This window comes from Loxodonta africana, chromosome 2, assembly GCF_030014295.1.
Source record: "Loxodonta africana isolate mLoxAfr1 chromosome 2, mLoxAfr1.hap2, whole genome shotgun sequence".
In the NCBI taxonomy this organism is placed as follows: Eukaryota; Metazoa; Chordata; class Mammalia; order Proboscidea; family Elephantidae; genus Loxodonta; species Loxodonta africana.
Window position 1 is genome coordinate 23,262,623 of NC_087343.1, and position 20,424 is coordinate 23,283,046.

At 37.3% G+C, this 20,424-nt stretch overlaps 1 protein-coding gene across 4 annotated transcripts in view; it reads right to left on the reverse strand.

Annotated features, from left to right (window-relative positions):
• The window catches only part of CDH18 (cadherin 18), a 390,041-nt gene that overhangs the window by 70,094 nt on the left and 299,523 nt on the right, over positions 1 to 20,424 (reverse strand). For all 4 annotated transcript variants that reach the window (XM_003407876.4, XM_064270825.1, XM_023545398.2 and 1 more), the window contains one exon: positions 7,147 to 7,283. In XM_003407876.4, the coding sequence (XP_003407924.2) occupies positions 7,147 to 7,283 (137 nt within the window). The remainder of the gene's footprint in view (positions 1 to 7,146; positions 7,284 to 20,424) is intronic.

Consider the following 20,424-nt stretch of genomic DNA (forward strand, 5'->3'; position numbering starts at 1 on the left):
AGCCCATTGTTGCAGCCACTATAAACAGAAAAAGTTGTGCATTCCTTCCATCTCATCGAGGGTCTACCTTTTTTTCACCAACCTTCTACTTTACCAAGAATGATGTCCTTCTCCAGGGATTGGTCCCTCCTGATAACAAGTCCAAAGGATGTGAGACAAACTCACCATCATTCCTTCCAAGGAAATTTATTAAGTCCATACTATATTCAGTAGTCTTCACCAACACCATAACACAAAGGCATCAATTCTTCTTTTTTCCTTATTCATTGTCCAGCTTTCACATGCATATGAGGTGATTGAAAATACCATGGCTTGAGTCAGGTGCCCTTAGTCCTCAAAGTGACACCTTCGCTTTTTAAAACTTTACAGAGGTCTTTTGCAGCAGATTTGCCCAATGTCATTTGTTTTCTTGGCTGCTGCTTCCATGGGCATTGATTGTAGATACAAGCAAAATGAAATCTTTGACTTCAACCTTTTCTCCACTTACCATTGTGTTGCTTATTGGTCAATTTGTGAGGATTTTTGTTTTCTTTATGTTGGGGTGTAATCCATACTGAAGGGCGTGGTCTTTGATCTTCATTAATAAGTGCTTCAAATCCTCTTCACTTTCAGTAAGCAAGGTTGTGTCATCTGCATAACACAGGTTGTTCATGAGTCTTCCTCCAATCCTGATGCCTGTTCTTCTTCATATAGTCCACCTACTCAGTTTATCTGCTCAGCATACAAACTGAATAAGTATGGTGAAAGATTACAACCCTGACACATACCTTTCCTGATTGTAAGCCAGGAAGTATCCTCTTGTTCTGTTCAAATGGCTGCCTCTTGGCCTATGTATATGTTTTGCATAAGCACAATGAAGTATTCTGGAATTCCCATTTTTCCCACAGTTATTCATAATTTATGATCCACATAGCCAAATGCTGTTGCATTGTTGATAAAATACAAGCAAACATCTTTCTGGTATTCTCTGCTTTCATCCCAGATCCATCTGACATCAGAAATGATGTCTCTCCTTCCATGTCCTCTTATGAATCCAGCTTGAATTTCTGAAAGTTCCCTATCAATGCACTGCTACAGCCATTTTTGAATTATCTTCAGCAAAATTTTACTCATATGATATTTAATGATATTATTCAATAATTTCTGCATTCCCCTGGATACCTTTCTTTGGAGTAGGCACAAACATGGATCTCTTCCAGTCTCTTGGCCAGGTAGCTGTCTTCCAAATTTCTTGGCATAGGTAAGTGAACACCTCCAGTGCTACATCCTTTTGTTGAAACATCTCAGTTGGCACTCTATTCATTCCTAGAGCTTTGTTTTTTGCCAATGCCTTCAGTGCAGCCTGGACTTCTTCCTTCCATCCTTTCAGTTCTTGATCATATGCTACCTCCTGAAATGGCAGAATATCGATCAATTCTTTTTGGTACAGTGACTCTGTGTATTCCTTCCATCTTCTTTTGATGCTTCCTGCATCATTCAATATTTTGATCATAGAATCCTTCAATATTGCAAACTCGAAGCCTGAATTTTTTCTTCAGTTCCTTTTTTTTTTTGGTTTTCGAACTCCAGGTCTTTGCACATGTCTTTATAATACTTTACTCTGTCTTCTCGGGCTGCCCTTTGAAATCTTCTGTTCAGCTCTTTTACTTCATTTCTCTCATTTGCTTTAGCTACTTGAAGTTCAAGAGCAAGTTTCAGAGTCTCTTCTGACACCTGTTTTGTTTTTTTTCTTTCTTTCCTGTCTTTTTAATGACATCTTGCTTTCTTCACACATGATGTCCTTGATGTAATTACACAACTCACCTGGTCTTCGGTCAAATCTATTCTTGCGAGGTTCTCTAAATTCAGGTGGGATATACTTAAGGACATACTTTGGCTCTCATGGACTTGTTCTAATTTTCTTCAGCTTCAACGTGAACTTGCATATGAGCAATTGGTTATCTGTTCTGCAGTCAGCCCTTGGCCTTGTTCTAATTGATGATATTGAGCTTTCCCATCATCTCTTTCCACAGATGTAGCCAACTTGATTCTTGCATATCCCATCTGGTGAAGTCCACATGTATAGACACTGTTTGTGTTGTTGAAAAAAGGTATATGCCATGAATAAGTCTTTAGTCTTGCAAAATTCTATCATGTGATCTCCTGCATTGTTTCTGTTGCTACGGTCATATTTTCCAGCTACCTATCCTTCCTTTTGGTTTCCAACTTTCATATTCCAAATATTAGTAATTATCAATGGATCTTGATTGTATGTTTGATTAGTTTCAGTTTGCAGAAGTTGGTAACAATCCTCAATTTATTTTTCTTTGTATTAGCACCTTGTGTGTAAATTTAAATAGCAATCTTATTAATTGGTCTTGCTTGTAGGCATATGTATATTATCCTATCACTGACAGCACTGTACTTCAGGACAGCTTTTTAAATGTTTTTTTTTGACAATGAATGCAACTCCATTCCTCTTCAATATGTCATTCCAACCTACCAGACCATACGATTGTCTGATTCAAAATGGCCAATACTAGTCTTTTTCAGCTCGCTAATGCCTAGGATATCAATCTTCAAGAATTCGACTTCATTTTTGATGACTTGCAATTTTTCTATATTCATGCTTCATACATTTCATATTCCAATGATTAATGGATGTTTGCAGCTGTTTCTTCTCATTTTGAGTCATGACACCTCAGCAAACAAAGGTCCCAAAATCTTGATTCTATCCATATCATTAAGATCAACTCCACTTTGAGGAGGCAGCTCTTCTCCATTCATATTTTGAATGCCTTCCAACCTGAGGGGCTCATTTTCCAGCACTATATCAGACAATGTTCCACTGCTATTCATAAGGTTTTCACTAGCCAGTTTTTTTTCAGAAGTAGATTGCCAAGTCCTCATTTCTAGCCTGTTTTAATCTGGAAGCTCCATTGAATCCTATCCACCATGGGTGACCGTTCTGGTATTTGAAATACTAGTGGCATAGCTTCTAGCACCATGGTACCACATAAGCCACCACAGTATGGCAAACTGACAGAAAAGTGGTGGCAAGAAATGTTGAACCTCAGTATATTGGGATGGGCATTGGGTAGTGAATGCTTTTTCAGAAAAACTGAAAATTATTCAGGTATGTGATGTGTAGCCAGAGTTAGAGCCTTAGGAAAAATCACCTAGGATCTCAGAATGGAAATAAAAGGCAGAGGCAAACGCCATGTAAATGACATCTGCATCATGTCTAGGCCTTGCCTGCGTGCTCACAGGCCTCTCCCTTGGTTATGACATCTCATGTGCTCTCTGGCATGATGTCTGTGCACTGGGAGGAAGAGACACCATTTTTTCCTTTGCACAGAATTTTTTTGTCCTCATTCTTTTATATCCTAGTGCATTGCTTTATCTGCCCAGCGTGGGGACCTTTCTCTTCCTGCCACAACCCTTAGGTAAGCTAATAAAACACCCTGAAACATCAAGTGCTAAATGTAATCCATAGAACAAAAGTCTTTTCAGAAGCTGGTACATTAAGAAGATTAAAAAAAAAAAAAAAAGATTTGGACAAGTATCAATTGCATTTCTAGAACACAATATGCTAGAAAATACTTAGATGACTTGGCTGATGTTGAGGTGAAGATTCACAAGCGATTGCACAAGGAAAGGTTTCCAACCATATTTAACAGGCACTTAAGCCGAGCAATCAGTGCAGAAATGTGCACTTTGCTAAATACAGGCTCCCAGCATGGCTATAAAACCTTAACTAGTACTTACTCTTTATATACACCTGTTTATGATTAGGATTAAATTATATTTTAGTAATGCTCATTGAGATGGTCTCTAAAGCTTTTTTCTTATTACCATCTATAAACTTCAATATTTTACTGTTTACTATATTGTTTTACTTAGTAGACAGGTATTAACTCAATTCCTGTAATATTGCCACGTAGTACGTATTTTCCCTGCTAAGTATACTTATGACATTGGTTTAGAGGAAAAAAAACAAAACAAAACACAGAGGCATTTCCTTTGGTAACGATTGCAAATAATGTAGTTTTAATTATGTATATGAACTCATATATATTCTTAAATGAACTTTTACTTCATTTAAGTATTATTTGCAGTGAAGTGGTGAATAAGAAACAATGTAAAATGTGGTTTATGATAGAAATACTTCAGGAGCTGAACTCGAAGTTTTTTTAAAAGAAGTTCTTATTGTCTCTGATAGACAAATATCCCTTTCTCTGGTGATTTTTTCCCTTCCATCTTCTATTTCAGGAGTATGTTTTCAAGAAGTACTATACAAATTTTCTGAAGGATATGCTCAACCACTGTTTTAGATATATAAATCCATTCATTCATTTATTTTTCAACTAATTTTTACTGAACCCCTATTATTTGACAGCCATGCATTGTCTTTGGTTGGCTTAAGACAAGGCAGTTACACTCCTAGCCTGGTTATTTTAACAACTAAAATGAACCAAAATTATCACAAATTAACTCACTCATAGACTCTTTATAATATCCATTTAAAAGTAATTAGTGAATGCTGCTTATTTTTGGTGAGACTATTATGTTGAAAAAATAATCTAAATAGAAGCCACTTGAGCTGATTTTGCAGATGGGAAAACATGGAAAATCCAGGTAGGATATTAAAACCTGAGTTATAATAATTATTATTGTTTGGTAACACAGAACATCGTGAGACAGCATGAACCACAATGAGATACCACCTTATATCCACCAGAATGGCTGCAATAAAAAAAGGACATAATAGCATGTATTTGCTATGATGTGGAGAAACTAGATCCCTCATATACTACAGGTGGGAATGTACAATGGTGTCGCCATTTTGGAAAACAGTCTGGTACTTCCTCAATAGTTTCCATACGACTCAGCATATGCCCACACAAAAACTTGTACATCAAAGGTCACAGCAGCATTACTTACAATAGACAAAATGTAGAAACATCCCAAATGTTCATCAGATGATAAACAGACAAATAATATGTGGTAAATCTATACAATGGGATAGTTTTCAGAAATAAAAAGAAATTAAGTACTGATACACAGCACCACATAGATGAACTTTGAAAATGTTATGCAAAGTGAAAGAAGCCAGTTACAAATGACCATATACTGCATGATTCCAGCTACATGGAATGCCCAGAAAAAGCAAATCTGTAAGTGACAGAGGAAATCCTGGTGGCACAGTAGTTAAGAGCTATAGCTGTTAACCGAAAGGTCAACAAATCGATTCCACCAGACTCTCCTTGGAAACTCTATGAGGGCAGGTCTACTCTGTCCTATAGGCCTATAGGGTTGCTGTGAGTTGGAATCAACTCAATGACAATGTTTTTTTGTTTTTAATATAGTGACAGAAAGATTAATGGCTGCCTTTTTTTTTTTTTTTTTTACAGGGCTGTGGAGAGGTGTTGAGAGTTGGAAGTGGTGATTACAAGGTGTGGGAATTCTGGAAATTCTTTTGGGAGATAATTACAATGTTTAAAAACTGATAATGGTGATGAATGCACAACTCTAAAAAAAGCCATTTAATTGTACACTTAATATGGGTGAATTGTATTCTTTGTAAATTATACCTCAATGAAGCTATTAAAAACCTTTTTTTTTTAAGTTCTAGATCATCTTGAGAAAAGAGAGAAGGCACAGTGCCATGATATAGAACTATTTTACCATGTTCACACTTTTTAGTTTTTATGGTTCTCTCATGAATATACGGAAATTTTTCCTAAATGTATATCTAATCTCTACATACAATTATAAAATGGGAGTAATTGGTAATCCAGCTTACTTGCTGAAATAATGATTTTATTGTCATGACCATAGATCCATTTTCTTCTAATTTCATTTGAACATGGTTCTGTTCACCTTTTTGAATTCTGAGATAATTACGGGTAGACCCTGACTTACTATGCACTCAAGTTAAGAAAAATCATACTTCCAACAGTTTTTTTTTTTAAATTTTTCTGTATATCTTATTGTTAATAATATGTATGTATGTATAAAATACATCTGTACCTTTATATGTAATGTTTCCAACCCTCAAACACAAATAAAGATTGGATTTAAAAAAAAAAAAAAAGGCACTGACAATAGAAGACAATAATAATGAAGACTTAAAAAAAATGAGGTATTCAACTTGTGTCAGAATCGATTTAGGACCAAGTCATCTGCACAAGGCTTGTCATAAGTAGGGACCTACCTGTATTGATATTTATGTTTTTCGTGAATGTAGATATTTACTAAAATATAATATTCTGGATGAAAATGAAACAGTAGTCTTCCTTGGCTTTATATCATACACTTTTCCTTCAGAATGCTCACAACTGTCTGCTGAAATTCCAAGAGCTATTCTTTTATTGAAGTCTACAGTGGCACACAGGTTAAGAGCTTGGCTGCTAACCAAAAGGTCAGCAGTTCAAAGCCACCAGCTGCTCCTTGGAAACCCTATGGGGCAGTTCTACTCTGTTCTATAGGGTTGCTATTAGTCTGAATCTACTTGACGGCAACACTTTTTTTTTTTTAAATACTTTTTATAAGTGTTAATTGAAGCTTGTGTAGTGGTGTCTTATTGATAAATTCACCAAGTGCAATTAAAGATTTTCACTTTTTCATTTAAACTACTGCATATAAAGTACCCTTCTTCTAACTCCTTGATTCCTTGGGTAAGGCATAGTGACAAGGCAAAGCAAGTACCACTTTCAGGAAGTAAGCGGAACACCCTTGACCTAGGGATGTGACTAAGTATTCTGTGGCATCAATTTTCTGCCACTCTACAGGGATTAAGGAGCTCTGGTGGCGAAGTAGTTAAGAGTTCAGGCTGCTAACCAAAAGGTCAGTAGTTCGAATCCATCGACTGCTCCTTGGAAACCCTATGGGGCAGTTCTACTCTGTTCTATAGGGTCACTATGAGTTGGAGTCGACTAGATGGCACACAACAACAACATACAGGGATTAAAGTAATGGGAATGACATAAGACTTTTAGATGGAATCAGACAAAGATTAATTGTATTTTCTACACTTTGTGCACTATGCTAGACATTGGCATCAAAAATTATAACAGTAAGAGCTCTGTTCTCAAGGAAATCTCAGTATCAGTTTCATAAGCAAGTGGCTTCTTTTATTATGATACATACAGTAAAGTGGTTTACCATTTTCTGAAGCAGCAACTGTGATGTTGTACCATGGAGTTTCTTCTCTGTCAAGAATCTTTGTAGTCTTAATGATACCAGTATTGGCACCAATGTTGAAAAATCTGTCGTCTTCAGCACTGTAGTCAATGAAGTATCTAGAGAAAAAAAAAGATATAAAGTTTCTTTGTACTTGATGCTATAGTGAAGAAAACAAAACTGAACCAAGGGAGATATTTAATTAAATATATAAATATAAATGTGTATTTTTTTATAAAATATAAACGTACATTTTTAATTTCTATATTTGTGTCAGTAAGAACTACATGGAACCAATATAGAACTCACTTCCACTATTTATCTGTCAGTCTTAATTAATGATTAGCTCCATTATTAATTAAAAATACAAAACAAATCAAACAAAACTCTTTACCACATTCCATGAATAAAACGAGGCAGTAGAAATATAGTGATTAATAAAGTAATAGAAAAAAAAATCTGCTGCTCACTGCCATTCAGAAGATTATTGTATACTGAGCAAAAAAAAAAAAATTAAACCTATCATAAAATGTCATATTGCTACATGTATGAATAAGTTTTGGATCACACAGGACAGGTCAGAGATGAATTCACCTTGGATATTTGTTATAGATGTGATTTAAAGATAAATATAAGAAGGAAAACAAAACTTCAACTAATTACCATTGCATATCTATCACCTAGCACACTTGTTTAGTCAAAGGATAAGAAAATAAATAAACATAAGGTAGTTTGCATATTACCCACAATCTTCTCTCTGCAATTTATGAAACTTTTTAGGGCTGTCTCACATTACATTTGGATTGCGAGTTCCTTTGGCAATAGAATGAGATGAAAGCCATTGATTTCCATTTCTTGCCTAGGTTCATGAGACTTAGTATTTTTCCCCTCTGCTATTGACACAAGATGAACATGCCTGGGCTAGTCCACCGGCCCCAGAAAAAGAATGAGAGATAAATGAAGCAGAGTTGTCCTAATTAAGGTGCTTAAGCCTAGGCCAGAGCTAACTAGTCAATGCATCACTGAGTACATCTACAATAAGCAGAGCTGCCAAAAGACAGCCTAGTTCAGCTGACCCTCAGCAGACTCACAGACACATACACTATGATTATAAATGACTTTTTTGGAGCTCTAAGTTTTGGGGTTCTGTGTTATTCATCAAGTTCACCAAATTCTGTCTTAGTTATCTAATGCTGCTATAATGGAAATATCACAAGTGGATGACTTTCACAAACAGAAATTTATTCTCTCACAGTTTAGGAGGCTAGAAGTCTGAATTCAGGGCACCAGCTCTTGGGGAAGGCTTTCTCTCTCTTTCAGCTCACAGTTTAGGAGGAAGATCCTTGTCTCCTTTCAGCATCTGTAGGCCTGGAATCTCTTGGAGATCTCCATGTGTCTTGGCATCAACCTTCCCCTGGGTCTACAAGGTTCTCAGGTCAGGGACCCTGAGTTCAAAGGACATGTCTGCTCCTGGCTCTTCTTTTTTGGTGATACTGAGGTCCCTCTCTCTGTGTTCACTTCTCTCTCTTTTTATCTCTTGTAAGATAAAAGGTGATATGGGCCACACACCAGGGAAACCACCTAGAAGAACCATGAAAAAAGAAGAGCTGGGAGTGGAGTGTGTCCTTTGGGATATAGGTCCCTGTGCTGAGATCCTCCTAGACCCAGGGGAAGATTGATGCAAAGACACATGGAGATCTCCAAGGAATGTCAGGCCCACAGATGCTGAATGGAGAGAAGGACCTTCCTTCAGAGCTGACAGAGACAGAAAGCCTTCCCCTAAAGCCACTACCCTGAATTCAGACTTCTAGCCTCCTAAATTGTGAGAGAATATATTTCTATTTGTTAAAGCCATCCATTTATAGTATTAAAAAAAAAAAAAAAACTTTTTTTTTTTCTCTTATACCAGCACTAGAAAACTAAGACATGAACTGCCAGAAAATGAGTAATTGTATCTTAGAGGAAGTATAGCCAGAATTCTCCTTAGAAGCAAGGATGGCAAGACTTCATTTCACATACTTTGGACATGTTATCAAGAAGACTAGTCCCTGGAGAAGACCATCATTCTTGGTAAAGTGCAGGGTCAGTGGGAAAAAGGAAGACTCTCAACAAGATGGATTGACACAGTAGCTGCAACAATGGGCTCAAGCATAGCAACAATTGTGAGGATGGCACAGGACCAGACAGTGTTCTGTTGTCCGTAGTCTCTTTAACTAGGAACCAGCTTGATGGCACTATAACAACAATATTATTCAATAGCTAATGAACATAAATATGAATAAATAATATAATTAGTAGTCATTACATTTTGTATAATTGTTCTAAACTGTTGAAGAAGTGTATTCACTTCTCTCCATAATACTTCTTCCCTCTTCCTTAATCTCAACTTAAATAACATATCATCTAGGCCTGAAACATTAAAATGAACTGATTTTGTGACAAGCGCTGGAGGAAGAATATTTGATAATGACGGAATCAAAGTGCAAAGATCCAAAGCAAAGAAAAGGCTCAACTTGGTCAATAAACAAATGTGGGTCAATGTGGCTATACGGAGTGACTGGGGTGGATAGCTAGGAGGTAGGTTATGCAAACCCTGTCTAAGGAAAAATAGGGAGAAATCAAGAACTTTGACATATTACAATTTAAATGTCACTTAAATAAACATATGGCATACACTGCAAAGAATTAGACATAGGTGTGATACTTGAGTACTTTCTGAACAGAAAATATAAATTTGAGATAAACTAGCATAATTTAAAGTAATGGGAACATTATAATCACAAAAGGGATGAATAGCAAGATGGACAGAAGTCAAAAATTGAGCTCTAAAGTTCACCAATATTTTGAATTCTAAAGTGGACCAGCATATGTGGAAGAAAGGTGCATTCCAGAATCAAAAGAAGTGAAGCATCCCTAGGAAGGAGGAAAACCGAGAGAGTGAGAGGCTTGGAAAACAAGAGACGAGGCTATCTCAAGGAAGGAGTTGATTCCTGCAGGAAAATCTGCTAGGAGGGTGAGTGAGGTAAACCAGTTGCTATTGAATTGATTCTGACTCATGGCAGAATAGACTTAAGAATATATTGAATGTAAACGTTGGACACTATTGAATAAATTTTCTTGAAAATGAAGATAACAGAAATAGTGCTTTAGGTCATCAGAACAGTGGATTCAAGAATTTTTTTTCTAATGGTATGAGAGGTATTGATCAATGTCTTTGCTGAAGAAAATGATAGCTTAAAAGAGAAAGGATATCTAAAAAAGTAAAGCCCATGCAAAGGTGAGGATTGGGCTCCAGAACACAAATGTAGGGATTTTTCATTGACAGTAACGGGGGCACTCCTTCCTTTATAACCATTAAACACATTGCCATTGATTCAATTCCAACTCATAGCAACCCTATAGGACAGAGTAGAACTGCCCTATAGGGTTTCCAAAGAGCAGTTGGTAGATTCAAACTGCTGACCTTTTGGTTAGCAGTCAAGCTCTTAACCACTGGGCCACCAGGTTTCCATTGGACCATGAAAAAAAAAAAAAAAAAAAAACCTCAGAAGTTGAATAAAGGCATATACAGGACAAGTTATTGTGATGCAGATATTACTAAATTCATCACACTTTCTAGAACAGAGTATAAGTGTAATTGCACTACAACTCCATGCCTCTGACAAGACACAATGTGTTAACAGTCTATGTGAGAAATATTGCCAAACTGTGAAATCTTAAAATATCCTGTGGTACAACTGCACACACAAACATGGCTGCTAAAGATGTTAATAGTACTATTTAGACTGAGAGCACAGAGTATCCCAAGAACTCAAGGAGCTCATTTAGAGAAAACAACATCTGCAAGGGGCTCAAATATTACAATGATTGTGAGGATGGTGCAGGGCAGGGCAGTGTTTCCTTCTATTGTTCATAAGGTTGCTATGAGTCGGAAGCAACTTGAGGGCACCTAACACCACCACCACTTAAGAATGACGCAAGTTAAAACATGGTGATCAAAACAAGGAATTGACTGCTGTGCACTGAATGTTCTAACAACATCCGTATGAAAAAGGAATTTAAAGAACAAAATTTATTTGTAACTACCACCACCCACTACTGTCAAGTCTATTCCAACTCATAGCGACCCTACAGGACAGAGTAGAACTGCCTCACAGGGTTTCAAAGGAGCACCTGGTGGATTCAAACTGCCAAAATTTGGTTAGCAGCTGTGGCTCTTAACCACTATGCCACCAGGGTTTCCATTAGGTGTAAAACAAAGCTTATTCAGAGAAGAGAAATGAAATCGAGACACTACAGGGCATTAGGAAAGAGATATGCCTTTGGGCTTTCCCAAAGCATGATGCCATTCTACCTTGAAACTCTTTTACTTTGTTTGATGTGAGTCTAAACCATAAAATAACCTACCGATAATGTCTCTTTTCCAAGAAGTCTGATGCTAAGGATTTGAACTGCTTTGGAGATGTGAGAAACCTTGTCATAGGAAAAAGATAGCATTCTTTATAATATAAACAGTTGGCAATCTGGTTGTTATATCATCTAAAGTTAATTGTTATTAACTTGTTTTCAAGAAACTGATCAATTTTGGTTACATCCTAAGCAAGTCTGTTTCTGTATCTGAAAGTTGTTGTTGTTAGGTGCCGTCAAGTTGGTTCCGACTCATTGCGACCCTATGCACAACAGAACGAAACACTGCCCGGTCCTGCGCCATCCTTACAATCGTTTTTATGCTTGAGCTCATCGTTGCAGCCACTGTGTCAATCCACCTCGTTGAGGGTCGTCCTCTTTTCCACTGACCGTGGACCTTGCCAAGCATGATGTCCTTCTCCAGGGGCTGATCCCTCCTGACAACATGTCCAAAGTATGTAAGACGCAGTCTCACCATCCTTGCCTCTAAGGAGCATTCTGGCCGCACTTCTTCCAAGACAGATTTGTTCGTTCTTTTGGCAGTCCATGGTACATCCAATATTCTTCGCCAACACCACAATTCAAAGGCGTCAACTCTTCTTCAGTCTTCCTTATTCATTGTCCAGCTTTCACATGCATATGATGTGATTGAAAATTCCATGGCTTGGGTCAGGCGCACCTTAGTCTTCACGGTGGCATCTTTGCTCTTCAACACTTTGAAGAGGTCCTTTGCAGCAGATTTGCCCAAAGCAATGCGTCTTTTGATTTCTTGACTGCTGCTTCCATGGCTGTTGATTGTGGATCCAAGTAAAATGAAATCCTTGACAACTTCAAACTTTTCTGTTTATCATGATGTTGCTCATTGGTCTAGTTGTCAGGATTTTTGTTTTCTTTATGTTGAGGTGCAATCCATACTGAAGGCTGTGGTCTTTGATCTTCATCAGTAAGTGCTTCAAGTCCTCTTCACTTTCAGCAAGCAAGGTTGTGTCATCTGCATAATGCAGGTTGTTAATGAGCCTTCTTCCAATCCTGATGCCCCATTCTTCTTCATATAGTCCAGCTTCTCAGATTATTTGCTCAGCATACAGATTGAATAGGTATGGTGAAAGAATATAACCCTGACGCACACCTTTCCTGACTTTAAACCAATCAGTATCCCCTTGTTCTGTCCGAACAACTGCCTCTTGATCTATGTAAAGGTTCCTCATGAGCACAATTAAGTGTTCTGGAATTCCCATTCTTCGCAGTGTTATCCGTAGTTTGTTATGATCCACACAGGCAAATGCCTTTGCATAGTCAATAAAACACAGGTAAGCATCCTTTGGTATTTTCTGCTTTCAACCAGGAACCATCTGACATCAGCAATGATATCCCTGGTGCCACGTCCTCTTCTGAAACCACCCTGAATTTCTGTCAGTTTTCTGTCGATATATAGCTGCAGCCATTTTTGAATGATCTTCAGCAAAATTTTGCTAGCGTGTGATATTAATGATATTGTTCTATAATTTCCACATTTGGTTTGATCACCTTTCTTGGGAATAGGCACAAATATGGATCTCTTCCAATCATTTGGCCAGGAAGCTGTCTTCCATATTTCTTGGCACAGACAAGTGAGCACCTCCAGTGCTGCATCTGTTTGTTGAAACATCTCAGTTGATATTCCATCAATTCCTGAAGCCTTGTTTTTCGCCAATGCCTTCATAGCAGCTTGGACTTCTTCCTTCAGTACCATCGGTTCCTGATCCTATGCCACCTCTTGTAATGGTTGCATATCGACTAATTCTTTTTGGTATAATGACTCTGTGTATTCCTTCCATCTTCTTTTGATACCTCCTGGGTCGTTTAATATTTTCCCCATGGAATCCTTCACTATTGCAACTCGAGGCTTGATTTTTTTCTTCAGTTCTTTCAGCTTGAGAAACGCCGAATGTGTTCTTTTCTTTTGGTTTTCCATCTCCAGCTCTTTGCACACGTCTTTGTAATACTTTGTCTTCTCAGGAGGCCCTTTGAAATCTTCAGTTCTTTTACTTCATCAATTCTTCTTTTTGCTTTAGCTGCTCGATGCTCAAGAGCAGGTTTCAGAGTCTCCTCTGACATCCATCTTGGTCTTTTCTTTCTTTCCTGTCTTTTCAGTGACCTCTTGCTTTCTTCATGGATGATGTCCTTGATGTCATTCCACAACTCATCTGGTCTTCAGTCACTAGTGTTCATCGTGTCAAATTTGTTCTTGAGATGGTCTCTAAATTCAGGTGGGATATACTCAAGGTCATATTTTGGCTCTCATTGACTTGTTCTGATTTTCTTCAGTTTCAGCTTGAACTTGCATATGAGCAATTGATGGTCTGTTCCATAGTCGGCCCCTGGCCTTGTTCTGACTGATGATATTGAGCTTTTCCATTGTCTCTTTCCACAGATGTTGTGAATTTGATTTCTGTGTGCTCCATCTGGCGAGGTCCAAGTGTATAGTTGCCGTTTATGTTGGTGAAAGAAGAAAGTTAGAGGACCTGAAACTGAAATATATTATTTGACCTCAAAGTTCAGGAAAGCTCTGATTATGTCACTATCAGTACACCCCTATGAAACATGGCAGCATAGGCCTCACTTTAGAAAACTGATCACATCAAACTGTCAGCTGGAAGGAAAATGGAGGTTTCTTCTGTTTGCAAACCAAATAAAGATTCTGAAAATACACAGCATCATTATAAATAATATTTCTTCTGTTTATAAACTAAATGAAGAATCTGAAAATATGCAGTATCATTATCACAGCATCGTCTGCCCTTCAGATGTTTCACACTGGGCTTCCTGATGTAATTGCTAGCATCAGTAGTTGAATGCTTTTAGAATAAATATGCTTTTTATTTGAATTTATAAAAATGAATAAAGAAATCGATAATAGGAAAATGGTAGATGTAATGGTCTAGGTGTGCATTCTCAGATTTATGTTATTTTCCTTTTAGTTGTCATGTGACCTCACTCTCTTGGGAAATCTATGCTGGTAGGACTAGATATTGTGGGATGCTTGGATCCAAGGAGTCTTATTCGTGGAATTGCAATTGAATTTTGGCTCAAGTAGAAATAAATAGCTCTGTTTAAGTACCTTTGGATTTCTGCCCAGGGATTGAAATAAAAACTCAGAAAAAGGGAAAATAGAAATTTAAAAAGAAACTATAACAGTTTGGGGAGATTAAATGTAGAATCATCCAATGCTTATTGGTTAAAATTAAGAAGTGACAGGGGTCCATAAAGCCATTTATCAAACAAATGAAACAAAAAGATACAATATTGTCTGTGGGTTTTTTCAAATGTTTTAATAATAAAAATCCATTTGTTTCTTTTCACAAACCTTCAAAAATAAACAAAACATATTAATATTTTATGAATTTAGTTATTAATATATGTTTTTGCAACTAATATTCATTTGACATATTTGGTAATACATTTTACATACCTCAAATATAAAATTAAGTAACCATTCATCTAGTTGACAGAGATCCTAATGGGGATTAACAATAAAACATGAGGAAATGGAATTTTAATAATTAAAAAAAAAATATTTCAGTCCATAGCTATCAGAAATGGACCAGCATAAATTGAGGATAAAAACTCATTGTCGTCAAGTCAATTTGAACTCATAATGACCCTATACGACAGAGAAGAACTGCCCCATATGGTTTGCAAGGAGCACCTGGTGGATTCGAACAGCTGACCTTTTGGTTAACAACTGTAGCTCTTAACCACTACACCACCAGGTTTTCCAAATTGAGAATAGAAGATATGTAACTGGATATGACATTTAAAGATATTTTTCAAGTTTTACTTTCCCATTTATTATACACCTGGGAGTACTGGGATAATTTCATGTGTGACCAAAACCAAAATAAACCAAACCCAGTGCCGTCGAGTCGATTCCGACTCATAGTGACCCTATAGGACAGAGTAGAACTGCCCCATAGAGTTTCTAAGGAGTACCTGGTGGATTCGAACTGCCAACCCTTTGGTTAACAGCTGTAGCACTTAACCACTATGCCACCAGGGTTTCCATCATGTGTGACAGAGAAGAAATACATATAGAAAAGGTAATAAAAGCAGCTAGCAATTTTTGATCACTTAAGGTGCGTTAGGTAGGGCTTCAAGTGCTTTTTAAGTATTATTTCATTAAATACTCAAAACAATTGCATGAGATATGTAATATTAATAGCCCTTTTTTACAGATGAGGAACCTGAGGGACAGAGTGATGGAGAAATTTCTACAATATTAAGATGCTAGTTAGTGTAAGTTAGTTAATATAATCTAGGTATATTGAGCACTATTTATAAGATTCTTTTAAATAAATGGAGAAAATATATGGGGCTTTATCCTTTCATTAAAAAAAAAAAATACATTGAAGGAGTGCAAAAAGGAACAAGATATATATAAAAGAAAAAAAAGAGAGAGAGAAAATAGCATGTCCAGAGTCATTAAATAGACACATAATTTTATTTGGGAAACAGGTAGCAAAAAAAGAAAAAGTATTTGCAAATTCATATACCCAGAAAGTAAAATCAGGGGTCAGAGTGTAAAATTGTATTGCAGGAATGACACAGAAGACTTCAGAGAGGACGTGGTATTTGATCAGTCATGAAGGATATGTAACAGTTAACTAGACAGATGTGCATGACAGACTATCTAGAAAATATAAAAATTAGTAATACCGCATTATGTTAGACAGATAGATAGACAGATGGATAGATACACAGATGGATGGATGGATAGATGGAGGGACGGATGGACGGGCGGGCGGGCGGACGGACAGACGGGCGGATGGATGGGTGGGCGGGTGGGTGGGTGGGTGGATGGGTGGGTGGGTGGAGGAAAGGAAGGATAGATAGATGATAGAGAGATTAGAGAGAGAGATAGAGAGAGAGAGATGACAGAGAGATAGATGATAGAGAGAGAGAGATAGATGATAGACAGGTAGATAGATAGGTGATAGGGTCACTATGAATAGGACTCAACAGCACTGGGTAGATAGATGATAGATAGATGATAAATAGGTAGGTAGGTAGGTAGGTAGGTAGACAGACAGACATCTTAGATCTGGTTCGGGTAATCTCTCAGAAGTGGTGTGGCACTTCGAAGACAACTGTTTTTCTGGTATTGGTTACCAGAATGGAAAGACAGGAAGAAAGAAAAAAAAAGGCTTCCTGTTTCAGATAGGCAGCAAAAAGGAGTCCCCTCTCTTACCCATGCATCAATGTCCCAGTAAATATTACCACCTCTATACACTGTTTTGGAGCCCTAGTGGTGCAGTGGTTAAGAGCTTGGTTGCTAACCAAAAGGTCAGCAGTTCGAATCCACCAGCTGCTCCTTGGAATCCCTATGGGGCAGTTCTACTCTGTCCTGTACAGTTGCTATGAGTTGGGATCGACTTGATGGCAATGGGTTTGGTTTTTTGTATTATGTACTGTGTTACATTTGAATAATATGATCTTACTTAAAATATTCTTGGGTGAGGAATGAGAGTTGATTAAATCACAGCATTTAACTAAATGAACGAGAGAATATAATTATCAGGTGGGGTTGCCTTTTTGCAGGCAGGATGGCTACAGGTGCTTGATGGGGAAAGTTCAGGGCACAGTACATTTTTGAAGGCAGGATGCACAGACAGGAAAAAATGGCAGCAGTGTTTGGATTATCAGAGAACAGTATACATGCACTGAATTCTTGAAATACATGGAGAGGCAGGAAGAAATGAGTAAGAGGATTTATGAACAACAAATCTCTCAATTTTCAGATAACTGGGAGGAAGTAATCTCTTTCAAGTAACTGAAAATACCCTACATTCATTTCCTGTGCATGCAGTAAGTTATAGACGTCTGATCTTGATTAATTCAGAATGTAAAAACGAACTATGGGGTAATTTGTTTTCAAAAGGGTCCAGCATATGTATGAAGACTGTATTGAGTAATAGTAAGAGAATTAAGAGTGGTTTTCGTTTTGAAACTAAATATAATCTGATGTTAATAACACCTCTATAATTTATTAGCTTTATAACCTCAATAGTTTGATATCTCTCTGTTTTATTTCCATGTAAAATTGAGGTAATACCTCCATCTTATTTTTATTATGATAATGAAATAAGGCAATATACAAAAGTGTTGGATGCTTGAGTGTCACATGACAGACCAAACAGATGATAAAAATTACTTGTTTTAATGTTTCTTAAGAAGGTTTCTCTCTAGGAAACCTTGAGTCTGTTTTATGAGAAAGTTCCCGAATAATAAGTGCTGGTTGTTTCTTTCTCTCACAGTGCGGCAAACACCAAAACTAAAAATATCCCATTGCTGTTGAGTTGATTCTGACTCATAGCGACACTATAGGACAGAATAGAACTGCCCTGTGGGGTTTCCAAGAAGCAGCTGGTGGATTCAAACTGCTGACATTCTGGTTAGCAGCTGAGCTCTTAACCATTGCACTGTAAACACAAAAAACAAACCAAACTTGTAGTCAAGTCGATTCCGACTCATAACAACCCTATAGGACAGAGTAGAAATGCCCCATAGGCTTCCCAAGGAGCCGCTGGTGGATTCAAACTGCTGACCTTTTTGGTTAGCAGCCAAGCTCTTCACCTGCTTCACCACCAGGCCTTCATACTGTCAACACCCACCTAGTACCCAGGGTTCTAAATAAGTATCATTATCGAATGAACCAAAGTCTCCATACAAATAACAGGTACTGCAGACTTTTTCTGAAAGATCTCTCCAAAAAAATAGACAATTTTTAATTTCATGCTCAATGCATGTGAGTCAATTTTCATTAGGATAATATATGAGAATAATACTGTTTTCCTTCCACCCCTGACGGTATAGGTGTGTGATTAAGCCTCGTAAGTGAATAAGCGAACTAATCGATCAAAAAATATAATTAAGAGACCTGTTAATATTTGCCATGAAATTAATTAAGGCATTCCATAACAGCCTTTTACCTTTCCTGTAAATATTTTGGTAGACATAATCAGGTCAATAAATCGATTTTTTTTCCCATTTAAATCAGTATATTTTGATATCCAGATAATTTTTATAGATACCTGATTTTATCTTTTTTAAGGAGTCTGTATCATTTTTATATATTCCTAATATTATCTCTTTTATTATTTTTTTTAATATTATCTTGAGGAGCCCTGGTGGCACACTGGTTAAAGTGTTTGGCTGCTAACCAAAAGGTGAGCAGTTCAAACCCATCAGCCACTCCACAGGGGGGAAAAAAAAAATGTGGCAGTCTGCTTCCATAAAGATTTACAGCCTTGGAAACCTTGTTGGGCAGTTCTATTCTGTCCTATTGGGGTGCTATGAGTGAGAATCAACTTGAAGGCAGTAGCTACTTTTTTTTTCCCTTAAATATTATCTTTGTAATTGGTTACAGAAATTCAAGAAATAACCTTTCTCTATTTTTTTTTCCTTAGAGTGTGCACTTGGCTTATTTTTGTTTTTCATGAACCGCTACCTAAATATTGAAAGAAATGTATGAATAAATTTACACTTCTCACAGTATTTCATGGAAACCCTGGTGGAGGAGTGGTTAAGAGTGACAGCTGCTAAACAAAAGGTTGGCAGTTCGAATCTACCAGGTGCTCCTTGGAAATCCTATGGGGCAGTTCTACTTTAACCTATAGGGTCACTATGAGTCAGAATCGAGTCAACTGCAATGGGTTTGGCTTTGATTTTGGTTTATAGTATTTCATAGCACTGAAAGTTCTAGAAACAATTTAAAGATGTAATACAATTACTAATTTTTAAAGCCTGTCTTTTTAACTGCAGGTTGATGCTAAGAAAAAAAAGGACCATTTTATAGAATATGTAGTTAATGTTTTAGACCAATCTCCAAGCACATGTGACCTAAAGGGTTAGCGTCTAGGGAAGGAAATGTCAAGGGAGATATAAGGGCTACTCTAATATGATGATTATGGTACAGCATTATATTCCCATCACCACTGTGTGGTTGTTGTTAGGTGCCCTCGAGTCGATTCTGACTCACAGCAACTGTGTGTACGACACATCAAAACACTGCCCAGTCCAGTGCCATACCCATAATCGTTGCCATGGTTGAGTCCATTGCTGCAGCCATTGTGTCAATCCATGTCTTTGAGGGTCTTCCTCTTTTTCGCTGACCCTCTACTTTACCAAACATGATGTCCTTCTCCAGGGAGTAGTCCCTCCTGACAACATGTCCAAATCATGTGAGATGAAGTCTCACCATCCTCCCTTCTAAGGAGCATTTTGGCTGTACTTCCTCCAAGACAAATTTGTTCATTCTTCTGGGAGTCCATAGTATATTCAATATTCTCTGCCCATACCATAATTCAAAGGCGTCAATTCTTTTTCAGCCTTCTTTATTCATTGCCCAGCATTCAAATGTATATAAGCATATACTCATTATATCCTTGTGAAATAAACATCAGGATAACATCTCTACCAAATGCAACTTAGGAAGTTGTATAATCAGTGATCAATAATATGTCCCTCTACAAACTATTGGTAGCTTCCTAGATATAGCGCAGAGGAAACACAATTAGGCTTGAAGTAGCTCATATTTCCCAGTAGCCCTGAAAAGCCCTCAAATTGTCCCAGCACCCTGTGGAAATACCTACTAGCTTCACACTGGCAGATAAATGGCCCATTCATGGTTCACCCAGTGCGGAAACTCTTGTTTCAGAATTGTCATTTTCATTTATAAATCTGGGTTCCTATTATTTATTCCTACAACCACTCTGTTCTGTCATTCAGAATATGAAATATATGCTTCTAGAGATTAAGTTTAAAAGCAATGAAAAAAAGTGAAAGTGCATTATATTGACATTATATGAACATGCA